General features: G+C 43.1%; 1 protein-coding gene across 1 annotated transcript in view; it reads right to left on the bottom strand.

Moving 5' to 3' along the window:
- Positions 1 to 4103, bottom strand: part of CD58 (CD58 molecule) — a gene marked incomplete at both ends in the record, with an annotated part of 13008 nt that extends 8905 nt beyond the window's left edge. The window contains 2 exons of the mRNA XM_010136719.1: positions 2916 to 3167; positions 3806 to 4103. Of these exons, the coding sequence (XP_010135021.1) occupies positions 2916 to 3167; positions 3806 to 4103 (550 nt within the window). The remainder of the gene's footprint in view (positions 1 to 2915; positions 3168 to 3805) is intronic.
- Positions 4104 to 13240: the final 9137 nt, after the last annotated feature.

Genomic DNA, 13240 nt, shown 5'->3' with positions numbered 1-13240 from the left:
GAAAGAAGAAAGACTGAAACATAAGTTTGAGGCAAAGACAATCGATGAGAGATCAACAAAGTGGGCCTCAAATTAATGAAAAAACCACTGACATGCTGAAACTAGTCCAGCAAATGTCCATCAAAATGTGTAGGGAGCAGGAGCTGTGCAAGGAGGTGCTGAGAGAATTGGGTTTGTTCAGTCTGAAGACAAAGAAGGCTAAGGGGATGGTTAATTGCAGTCTACAACTAACTTACATAGAAAATAAAGGAAACTCCTCTCAGAAGTACAGTACAAAAAGACAGGAGGCAATGGCTGCAAGCTGAAAAAGGGAAATAATTGCTAACAGAAATAAGGAAAATATCCTTCCCCACATGGGTGATTCAGCATTTGAACACATGCTGAAAGAGGCTGGGGGGTTTCCCTTCTTGGAGTTATTAAAAATTTGACTGAACAAGGTCCTAAGCAACCTGATCTAGCTTTGAAGTTGCTCCTGCTTTGAGCAGAAATTTGGATGAAACCTCCAGAGATTCCTTCCCACCTAGCTGATTTTATGATTCCATGCCAACAGAAACTAAATGGAAATACTCAGGAAAGCATAAAGTCCACATACAATATACATCTATGTATGCTCTTATCAGTCTCCCCTCCAAAATACTGTCAATCAGTCCTTCCCAGACAGGAGATGCATCCCATGCTCTTCACACCGCCAGTGGTGACCCTGCCTGGAAGCTAACAGGAATTTTCCGTGCAGAGCACCCATAGGATGAGGCCATATATTTCTGTTTGGGAGCCTCTCAAAGACAAAGAGAAGAGATCATATGCACCTCTTTCTCAGGCCAGAATACAATCTGACACATTAACCCAAAAATGTGGCAGCAAGAGATACACAGTGATAGCCTACTATTACCATCTCTGAATAAGATGTCAGATTTACAAACAAGATACTCAAACTCAGTGTAGATGTGGATCAAGAAGCAAATCCCGAACTCCCAAGATGATTGCAGTACAGGCTGACAGGAGGCACAGAAATCCCTATATATCAGTTGAGCACCCAGAGTTGTCAGATTAGACTCAGCAAAAGGTATTCAACAGGTCCTGGGAAAAGCCTGCCCCAGCAATAAATCTGATCTTGAGGGAAGCTTCATGATGCTCTCAAAAAAGGGAGTGAAAACACACTCAGGTAGGAATGGGAGAGGCCATAGATTCTTCGTAAGCAGAAATGGTAAATGAAACAGTCAGTCTGAGGGAGAAACATGCAGATACAGACTACAACATTTCCCATTACACAGAGCCTAATGTCCCAGGGCAAGGAAGTTCAGTATATTATTTCCTTCCAGTAGCCTTTGCTTAAGTGGTACTTGTTCCTACTCCTGTATTTACAATATATCCCATGGTCAGAAACTTTCATACATTCTACAGAACCTTAGATCAGCATCATGTTGAATAACGTTATTAGGAATGCTATACATACTTCTTCTGTATTGGAATCCTAGTATTACTACAGCTAGAATTAAGAGAAGGAAAGCCGCAGCAAGACCACCTCTGCTTCTTCCGTAATAGCTGTCTCCTTTAAAAAAAGAAAATAAATAATGACTGGTTAGTTAAAAAGCAACTGTGCGATACACGACTTCAGTAGAAATACAACCCCGAGTATGTTTTATACTTGGAGGTTAATGGTGGAGCAGATATCCACCTGCAGCCCATGAAGGACCAACACCAGAGCAGATGGATGTGCCCAAAGGAAGCTGTGACCCCATGTGAAACCCATGCTGGAACAGGCTCCTGGCACTGTGGACACAAGGACGAGCGTCAGGAAGTAGGAGCAGCAGAGATAACGCATAATGAACTGACCACAAACCCCATTCTCCCCACCCCTCTGTGCTGCTCAGGGGGAGGAGGTAGAGAAATTGTGAGTGAAGTTGAGCCTGGGAAGAAGGGAGGGGTGGGAGGAAGCTGTTTTATATTTATTCTTGTTTCTCATTATCCTACTTTGATGTTGATTTACAAGAAATTAAATGTATGTTCCCCAAGTCAAGTCTGTTTTGCCCATGATTGTAATTGCTCAGCAATGTCCCAGTCCTTATCTCAACTCACGAGGCTTTTGTCATATTTTCTCCCCCCATCCCGTTGAGAAGGGGAAGTAAGAGAACAGCTTGATGGGCACCTGGTGGTCAAGGTCAATCCACCACATGCTTCATTTGTAACAAGTCTCTAACACATAATTCCAGTGAAGAAGGGAGAATTCTATACTATGAAAATTACTGTTCCACAGACGTGGAAAATTTTGTCAGTTAGGGACTGGCTTACACATCCTACAAACCAGATGGTTCCAAACTTGTTCTCATCCTACATTTAAAAATAAACTTAAAAAGTAAGCCTCAAGCTACCTTGAAGCTCAGCTGAGGCTGTCCCAAAGCAATAAGCAACAGCACAAAAACTCTCTTTCCTCCTTTTTATATCTGCCTGGGAAGGAAGAAAAGATGTATGCTCATTCACTCATGTACATGCTAGACGAAAATTTATTTTATCTAAGGGCTGCTAGATATCTTTCTTGAAATGACTTAATAGTTTCATTCCAGTTCAAAGACAACAGTACAAAGAGCATAACAGTCAATAACGTTAATTACACAAGGCCAGGAGGTTCAGAAGAGATCTTGTAAGTGTGCTCTCTATTGTTGCTTATTTCAAGTTACAGCTGAAGGTTTTACTCTCTTGATATCCTGCAAAAAGTGTATTTCCAGGGGTGAATCAAACTGCCAACAACATACCTTTCACCAACCTTAAACACATACATAGCAGAAAAATGACTTCTGATGCTTTTTACTCTTAAATTCAACTTCCTGAGAAGTCAGTAGAAACGTCACAGTAAAAGCCTATGCTGCTTCCCAACCCAGCCTCTCAGACTTGCATATACAACCTGATAGTTTCATTACCTGTATCTGGGAAGCACTGAGTCAAAAAGATTTCAGAACTCTTTTCCATTTGAGAGAATTTAATAAAACATGCAACTTTCTCAGAAGCATCAACATTCTTCTTAAGGATGACAGTTTCCTGAGTGTGACGAGTGATTGGTATGCTACTGAACTTCCAAGTGTAATTCAGAGGCTTCTGGAAATCTGCTGTACATTTTAACACAAGGTTAACATCACTGGTGTTGCAACTTATTTCAGGTTTTGAAGGGGGAGCTAAAACGAGAGAAAACATTCTGTATTACTTTGGTTATACACTGCCTCATATTCTATCACAGGACAAGGGCTGGAGCAACAAAAGCAGCACAGGAGTATATAGATAAAGGTGTATGTGTAAGACGCGTGCACCTGTGCCTTAGAAATAAATGTATTTCTAGAAGAGGCCCTCTTTGTGGTTCTTCAGTACTTAGTTTGAGACCCCTCATAATTCGTAGTCAATCAGACTAATATACACACTGATGAAATCTATTTCCCAAAGATTACTCGTGAAGCTGTGTAGATCTGCACAGGAAGATGCCACAGATATTCAAGCATGGATAACATGCCTGCAGGAGCATCTTTAGCCTGGGGTAACTTGGTCACCTTGCTCAAAGAGTTTGGTTATCTATCTGAAAGTACACAGCGTGCCACCTATACACATTTTAGAAGCCATTCCAAAGTGAGTAATGATGTGCACACAAATTAGATGGCACCTTTGAAAATTTATTTAAAGTGCCTAAGGAGCTTAACAACAGAGCCAAAGAACAGCCCCCCTCTATTTGTTGGCTTCCCTGGCAAATAAACAATCCCCTTTCTAGCCTGCTTAAAGTGAATAAAGTGGTGCAAATTCTTTATGCAGTTCTTCTACTACTTACCTAACACATCAAGCTTGAAGGTTAATGCGTAACTTTTTCCTGCAGAATCAAAGTGTTTTATCACGTATGTGCCAGTATCATTGTTTTCCAAGTTAAATATAGTCAAACTCCCATTCTCGTGAAGCAAGCTTCTCTCCTGGAGAGGATTAAAATACGTCACTTCGCTTCGTTCCCATTCAGCCACTTTATCCTTGTTTTTCGTCCAAATAATTTCTTCCATTTTTTGGTCTATTTTTACCGGAAAAGTAAAATTTTCTCCTAGGATGCCAAACACCTCCTCACAGCAGATATGTCCTACAAAGGAAAAAAAGAAAAAAGGTTACTTGAACATTTGTTTTATAAACTATTACTTGACTAATGCTCTATGCACTACCAGATATATTCGAATTCACGGTTAGAAGCGCATCACAATGTTGCAGAGTAAGGCAGGTGTGTCAGTTCAAAATTAGCCAAACCCAGCCTGTCTGTACAATCACGACAGGCACCACAAAGGGATCCAATTTCCACATTCTGATCACAGGTAGAATCATTGTCCTAATCTTCTTGCCTATCCTAACCTCCTCTATCCACGGTGCCTTCCCTTTGTTCACTTGTATTAGGCCTCCTGCCCATGGTCTGGTGAATGAAGAATTTTTATCACCAGCAAAATCTATCTCAGCATCTTGTTGCAGAATGCTCAGTCTGAAGATCCCGCTGAGCAAATGAACTGCAATTTTTCCAGCATGAATATTCACAGAGTTAGTAAAAAAGCACACTTCTAATACAAAATTGCTACTCAGTTCAAAGCTCCTCCTCAGAATCATGGGCATACTAGTGATTTCCTTTGGAAATGTCACTTAAGCAAGTTTATTTCACAGCCAATGTATGTGAAATAGCATTCCAACCTCTGAGTTCTAGCAGAGCTGCAAACAAGAAACAGGACCTGTCCAGCAACCTTAACTGCAATCAGTTTTGAATCAATGATATTCTATGAAAAAAGGCTTAAATATTCAACACGAATAAAGAAAAAACAACAGAAAAGAAGAAGGATAGGAGATTTTCCCTAACACAGTGATAACGTTCAAAAAAATCTACTGAATCTAACAGATGAGACCAAACTCTGCTGTGGGGAAGGGATACTGTAAACCATCAGCATCTCTTTGGCCCTGCTTCTGTCTTCATCAATCATTTCCTACTTCCGAATAGCTCTCAGAGGCTAAAAAAAACTTTTAACAGCAATTGTTCCCATCAACATGTCTCTTTGTGAATTTGTCACATTTTCCAAACAACAGATTTGGATTTCCTTCTTCCGAATAGCTCCCAGAGGCTAAAAAAAAAAAAAAAAAAAAAAATCACAAGTCTAGTTGTGACATGCTTGCAGGCATAGACAAATCCATGTCAATACTGAGTTCAAGTTACACATGCATTAAGGACTCGATTCCATGGCAACTTTTTGCTACTAAGTTGTAGGAAGGATGTGACTGAAATATAAATGAGGTCTCTTATTAAGTAAAGATTCCCAATATGTATCATGGAAAACTTCACTTTAAACAGTAACTACATATGGTGAAAGAGAAATAGTTCAGAAGCCTACTCCTCAGGCCAGCTGCTTCCATGCGACAGCTACTATTCTGGGTTTGGTTTGGGTTGTTTTTTTTTTTATTCCTAAATGGCATCAAGTCAAGAACCCACCAAACCCTGTAACATTCTGTGCTTCCCTTGCTTCTCATGTCATAGAATCATCTGGTTGGAAGAGATCATCAAACCCAACCGTTCACCCTAAACCATGTCCATCATTGTATGAAAACTTTCTACTGTTCATAAACCAATGCAGATACTAAAGCTTTATCACATCAAGTCACTTGCCACACCATAGAAACAATTTGGGCCCAGAAATGAGGCTGGAGGAAAGCAGAGCTGAACAGAAAACATATTTTCACTCCATAGCTTCTGCTTGGCTTGGGGGAGCACTCCTCAGTATACTCTCTTCTTGTTGGCTGGTGAAACAACGGTTTGGCAGCAAAGAGCTGAAGAGTTTCTGCCCAAGGACACTCACGGCTCCCAGGAGCAAGACAGGGAAAAGGCTGTCCTTTCAGGATAACAGTTATCTCTTCCTGCCTAAAACCAGGGATTGGACACTTTTACTTCCCTGCTCCACTACAGTGAAAACATGAAGAAACCTCCCACTCAATGCTGTCAGCTTCCTTTTTTCAAGGAAATTATGCCTCATACTGAAATGTTGCGTAAGGTCTCCACCACCTATCTTTGAGCTTCTAAAGAAAGCATCTGTCATCATATGTGTTCTAAATTCCCCTTCCCCCTCTTTTCTATTTTCATACAGAGACGTAGTTCTCATTCCACAGCAGTTATCTTCTCTGCTGTGAGCAAAGAGAAGTAACAGCCAAACACTTTCTCATACACTGTTTTTGGAAGGCTAGAAATAAGAATGCTATTTCTTTGCCTTCTCCCTTTCTCCTTATTGTACCCTATTATTCCAAGACAAAGTTCACACAATAAAGTAGGGCTGCACTAAGGCCTCCAGTAGCCTCTGGAAACAGAAACTGATGGACTACCTGCTACTTTATCTCCTTCATCCCACTCCAGATTCCTTCTTATGCCATAACTTTGTGTTCTATCCTTCCAGACAAATCACATCATGGAAGTGTTACTGATAAAGAGAAGCTAACATAGTGCAAGTAAAGCCTCTTCTGCAAAGCCGCCACCTCACTTCATTTACATCATCTTCCGTTCCCACTTCTCCAGCAGTAAGATACCTTTGCCTACGCAGCCGCCTCATCCCTACCCAGGACTCAGAGTAACAGTTCTGCCTACCACGACATCACCATGGGTGCACAGATTCAGCCTGCAGCAAACAGCAAGCCATGAATCTTAGCCTAGTTTGCAGTACATGAAAACATTTTAGATTTTCTCATGTTTGACAACAGCTCAGTTAATGCAGTTAACCTGGAACTCCAGGCTAAGTAAAACATGTCTCTGAATGCAGAGCTTGGATCGGAGCCTACGCAAGACATGGCACAGCCCCTCACTCACACAGTAACAGGTCACCCATATAACCTAGTGTGCTATATTCAAGTTTCAATAGTCAATAATAATTGAATAATTCTAACTCTTTAAGCACTTAAGCAGCCTAAAGGTATCCACATGCTCTGTTCAGACTAAGTAGAATTTAATACTCCATTTATCATCAATAAATACTTCATTACTGTATTTGTCTACCTGATTTTATTTTTTTTCACTACTTTTCTTGGAGCTGATACGAGGCTTAGTTATTCCAGAGGACTTCTGTAAGCTAATTCCCTTTTTATCTGTAATGCTATCATTATCACCTTTGTTGGTCTCAGGTACCTATTTGAAAAGCATATAAGCATATACTAGGTCTATACATGCAGCAGTTAGGCCCCTGTATTACCACTGAGATATTAATGTTCCACCTGCTGAAGCTGGGTGGAAAAGTTCTTACTGATTAGCTTATAGCAAGAAGCTGTTTGCCTCAGAGTTAGGCTTTTTAAATAGTGGGTTTTTTGTTCTATTTTTTGTAACTTCCCAAAGACCACTTTTTCAGCATTTTTTTTTAAATTGTGAATTCCCCCAGCAACTTTAAGAAGCTGAGAGTTACATTCTGTTCTAACCCTCAGAGCCACCAGCAGAGAGAACCCTGAAAAAAATGCCCAGTTCAGAAGGACTATGGGAATATTCACCCATAGTCCTCCTAATTTCCCCACAGGGTACAGGCACAAGCCACTTCCCAAACTCCAGTAAGAAAGCATGCGTGGGATTAAAAGCATGGGCAAAAGCTACAGCCAGGAAAGAGCGAACACAGATGACAGTACACTGACTGACTGTAGCAGCATCCGAGGGTGTTGTAAGAGAAAAATCAGGTTCGTGCAAAAATGACTGCAAATCTTACATGTAACATCAAAAACAGAGTTTTTCACTGGCATACTGCAGCAAGTTCACAGAGGTATGTGTTGCTGCTCCTGGACAATACGGGGCTGCCTGCATCTACATAGCTCTACACATCAGCAAAGGCAGGACCTAGCAGTGGCGTGCACCAACAAGCCTGGGTTCCTCCCCAGCATAAAATCCGTACTTTCAGTTATATCCCTCAGCACAGGCCCAACAACAGGTAGCATTCCCATGCAAATGTTATCCAGTCATTTTAAAACTGTGCTGCTGACCAAAAGCATGGGGATGACCTATCCATTCCCCCCTCTCCTTTGTTTTTGTCTGTTCCCGCAATGAAACAGTCATGCGGAGTGCAATACAATGCACACCAACACTCAGAAAAAAAAAAACAACCACACACACAAAAAAACCCCACAGAAAGATTGCAATTCCCAGATGTGACTTGCTGTGGGAACACCAGTGCTTGTGCATGGGATGGAGCAGAAACAAGTGAACTGAGGAAGAATATGAACAAGACCATCCCTTCGGCCAGCAGCACAGGCCTGGCTGGGAGCACAGTGGCCGCCCCCACACCCTGGAGCAGACTTCCAAAAATAGCTACCAGGAGGACTGAGATGCTTTTACATCCAAACCCTTCATTCTCCCACTTCACTGAGGGCACTCTGGATTCACAGCCCTTAACCTTCACAGGACAGAGGTAAAACCTTCCAGACTGCTATCAGCGATGGAGATGCTGCCTCCCTCTTCTCCAGTAACTCACTAGTCAAACCACATGTTCAAGACATTTTCCTGTGTGAAAGAGAGAAAATGCACAGTCAACTGAAGAAGAGGCCAAAAACTCACCACTTGTTTCCTGACCAGATCAGACCCTCTTGGGCTCAGCTGCATTCTATTTCCCCCATGCACACTGGCACAGCCTGAAGAGGAGAAAGAAAGAGCACGCTCCACTGCACAGCTCAGGGAAGCCATTGGTAGAGTTATCAAAGCCTCAGTACATGACTCACAGAAGAATTCAGTGGATCCCAGCAGAGCTTAAGTACAAGCAAGTTGCAGAAAAGCTTGACTATGACAAGGATTAGGCAATCCTGGATACTTCCAGGGAAAGAAGTTGAGGAATGGAGAAGACAGAGGATGAAAACATCAGCTCTGCAGGAACACAGGTGCCACCAGGGTCAGACACCAGCTGCCTTTGACACCAGAATTGAGAGGAAGGTGCCAATCTCCAAGAACTTTCTTAAGTTTTGTTCCAAAGATTCTTTTTTTTTTTCACAAGAGCAAAATTATCAGTTCTTCTGCTTTGTTCCCACTTAATCTCTCTTCCACTTGCTGAACCTTGCAGACCTCTCTAGCACCCACCAATCTGCTTCCTGCCCAAGCACTTTCCGCTGCTGTCCTCTGATCACTTGCCCACTCTTATTCTTCCTACTGCTTGTCACGGTTACTGCTACCATGCACTTCTGTACTAGGTCTGCCTGGGACGGAGTCAATTTTCTTTATAGCAGCCCATATAGTGCTGTGTTTCAGAAGCGTGTCCAAACCGTGTTGGTAACAGACCAACATTTTAGCTACTTCTGAACAGTGCTGGCACAACACTTGCAGAGCATCAAAACCTTCCCTCTTCCTCACTCTGCCCGATCCTAGGATAGACTAAGGATGGGCAAGAGCTTGGGAGGAGACACAGCCATGACAGCTGACTCCAACTGACTAAAGAGATCTTCCTTACCATATGCCATGCTCAGCAATAAAAATGAGGTGGGGTGCGGGGTGTGTGTGTAGTTTTTCTGTAGTAGCCATTGCTCCAAGAAGTCCGCTGCTGGGAATGAATGAGTAATTTGACTTTGCATTACTTAGTTCCACTCCTCCATTTTTTTTCACCCTTCACTTATTTGTCTTCATCTCAACCCATGAGTTCTTGCTTTTGCCCTCCCGATTCTCTACCACATCCTGCTGAGAGGGAGTGAGCAAGTGACTAGGCTGGGCTACACAATTTATTTCCAGATCTCTGCCCACCTTCGACTATCCTGTGAGCCAAGAGGATCTGGTTCACAACAACGCACCTGAAATCCTGGTGTCTTCACCTCTGAATTAAGGACAGAACCTGTCCAATCAAAAATTTTGCAGCTCATGCCTGTTTCTTCAAAGATGGAAGTTCTGAGCCCAGTGTGGTGCACAACTCAACATGCATACTGATAGTGCAAATTTTCTTAAGCTTTAAAACTTTTGATATAAAAGCAACTCTGAGGAGATGCCTCTAAATAAACTTCATATTAAAAGTGTCCACTGGGATATATATGTGGGAACTAGAAGGCAGTAATACTGCTTAAAAATTAGTTGATGTTCTGACCACTAGAAGAGTTCCCTGACTTTTCACGCGAGCCTCACTACAGGCACAGAATGCTTTTAGGTGCTCTAGTTCACTCATGTGGTTTATCCCCTCACCCCACCTTATGCCCTCTGCTTTGGGGGCAAAGTCCTGACTCTCATGAAGTCACCAGAAGTTTGGCTGCTGCCTGCAGTGCAGCAGAACGTCCTTACCTTTGTGGCTGGCACTGTGATCCTCCTGTTGGTGTGGTAGCCAGCAATTTATTCACCTCATACAGGGTGGGTACAAAGATGTGTCTTCAACAAATGGGCCACAGATACTACATTGAGTTGTTTTCCAACCACATACAATTGCCACGATCCCAAAATTGGGATTGAATTCCCAGGGACTGAAGAATTATGGTCTTGGTAGGTCTAAAATAAAAGTCCTTCACAGCCTCAACGTGACCTCTAGACTTTAACCATTGTATTTCAAGTCTGAAGTTTTATCAGACAAAAACCTGACCTGGCAGGGCATTGAGAAAAGCAGTAATCCCAATGTGGCCAGTAGGGATTCTAAATATACCAAAGCTACACTGCAGCTTCTATGTGTCACAGGTTCCCACAGGAGAATTAAGAAGCATGAAGAAGGATGAATTATGCTATGTGCTTCTCTCTCCCCCTATTTCCAGATGTTCAGCAATATGAGACTGTGATAGGTGCAGTGCTTTGAATTTGGCTGGAGAAGCAGGGAGGCTGGGAAAGTAGAGATTCAGGAGGGGAGAGCTGACAGAGGATAAGGATCTACCAACTGCGTCCTGGTACTCACCACATGTGTTTGCAAGGCTAGAAACTGCCAAGTCAAACTGCTACTGATTTATACACTTGGGCAGATCAGTCTGACTTTCATAGGCTTGATCTCCTCATACAGAGATGAAAGATTACTTTACCTTGACAAATTAACATAAGAACATTTACACATAGGCAACAACAGACAAGACAGTAATAATGCAGGCATCAAACAAAAAGATAGTGTGAAATCTTGCTGGCTTATTTTAGTGAACAACAATATTAGTTTGTATTCCTGATCTCCTACCCTAATCAACCATTGCGGAATCGAGTTTTATAGAGAGGAAAAGACAACAGAGAGAGGTAATTTTTTCAATAAAGGAGGATATTATAATACTCATAGCCACAAATATCCTCTCCAGTTGCCCGGTTACCATCGTCTCTCCCTTTCAACTGTATGCTGTTTGGAACCTGGAATCTCATTTCCTGCATAATTCTGCAACACCTGGACTCAGATGCTCAGAGTGGCAGCAGCATGCCAACTTGGGTAACGTAAGGTAACGAAGTGCCTTCATACACCCAAAAAGTTACAAGAGGACACTCAGTTATGCATTAGTGACACTCATTCAGAACTACCCACAAAAGAACTGTGGGCAAGATGAAGAAATTGCATCTAAGACTGAACACGGGCAGACGGGCTCACATAGGGATGCAGAATCCTAGCTTCCCCACTGGTTCTCCTTGCACACTAGGTTCCAATGCTGTCTTGCAGTCTTTGCTGCAGAACAGGATCTCACAATCTGAATTACACAAAACAAGCTGAAGACTTCTGAAATAGTACAGAAGGAAATCTCAGGGAGTTGTTCTGAACACAGTAGCAGAACCAGCTGCTCAGTATCTTCAGGAAATGCAAGAGCAGACTGCTCTTTTTAAAAAAGGGGATGCAAGAGGTCCTGTTTTAGGCACATGCAGGAAACTCCCAAAGCAACAAAAAAAGTCATTTAGAAATTCTTTAGACTAGAGTAAAGATAAAAAAGTCTATATTCAGCAGCCCATGCTGCTTGGCCCATCTACCACTAGCAGTTACTTCTGATGACAATGAGAAAGTTTGTACCTCTGTCTTCCAGTTTCAAAAAGAAGCAAGTTTTGTTTACATTTCTCCAGTTCATAGCCCTGTGCAAGGACTATGGGCACGAGGGCTACGCTCCTCAGGCACACAGTTGGAATATGGATTAAGGCAGCCTTTGTTTAGTATTTCACCAGAAGTTAATCGTCATCATCATCATGGCTTGGCTTCGCGAACGAAGATCTGGGAAGGGCTTTCCCCATGCTCACTGCAAGCGATGAGTGCACCCTTCGGGCCCGCGCGGTGGATTTTTTAGGTGAGGCACCAGCGTGCGCGGAACTGGCTCCACCCTTTACACCTGAGGTTCATCTGCCAGGGCCTAGCGAGCTTGGACAGTGACAGCGAAGTCCTCAGGTCATAGGTTTGGTTAGAGCATCCTTCTCTTAGATGATGGATGCCTTACAGGGCTAAACGAGCTCCATCTGCCCGGGTTTGGAGTCAGAGTTGTCCTTCTCCTAGGATGGCTGCCCCACGGCTAGTGAGCCCATCCTGCCCGTGGACACACTGTGTCTGACCCTTCAGTTGAGACCTGTCTGGCCTGGGAGACCCCACCGGAGGCACATGCCACCACCAGCACAGCTCTCAACCTCACAAGGGCATGCAAGCTCCTTCCCCACGGCAAGGGGGTGCCCGTGAAAGAGTCGCTGCTCTACCTCCGGACATCACAGACCCGGGCACGGGGCGGCCGGGGCTGCCAAGAACGGGAGTCCTGGAGGACATCAGAAGTTAATAGTAATAAGTTACTTCTACCAAAAAAAAAGAAAAAAAGCCCCAACTATTTAAAAAAAAAAAAAACCAAAACCACCACTGAAAACCTTGATTTTTCTTTGAGCAAGAAGTAACAGAGATTACAAAATAAACAGCACTTTCATACACAGGAATGAAAATAATACTTTTACAATAAAAGCTATTTTCCTAATTTTCATAAACTCCTGAACACCTCAGGAACCGAGGGCAAACCTGCTTTGGGAGCAACGAGGCTCCCCACGAGCAGAGGTGTTTCTTGCGCAGCGCAGAGTCACTCCACTTGGACACCGCATTAAACGGCCCTACCAGGGTCCCATAAAAATCCCACCCATTTCCCCTGTGCACCCTTCCTGTTTACACAGGGTTGAGACAAGCAGGGCGCAAGAATTAGCCGTGCCGAGACCGGGGGGTGGGGGGTAGAATCCTAAACGTGCCGATGGATGCTATTACGAAATTCTCGCGTTAAATGCGAATGCGGGGGGAAGGCGCTTGCTTGGTTCTGCCTACTATCATTCAGAAGGACGGAAAACCCAACGGCCAAGAACAGCCCCATCCAGCAGGGCGCA

The sequence above is a fragment of the Buceros rhinoceros genome, unplaced genomic scaffold, assembly GCF_000710305.1.
Source record: "Buceros rhinoceros silvestris isolate BGI_N320 unplaced genomic scaffold, ASM71030v1 scaffold10355, whole genome shotgun sequence".
In the NCBI taxonomy this organism is placed as follows: domain Eukaryota; kingdom Metazoa; phylum Chordata; class Aves; order Bucerotiformes; family Bucerotidae; genus Buceros; species Buceros rhinoceros.
The sequence above is the reverse complement of the archived record's forward strand: the minus strand, read 5'-3'. Positions and strand labels throughout refer to the sequence as shown.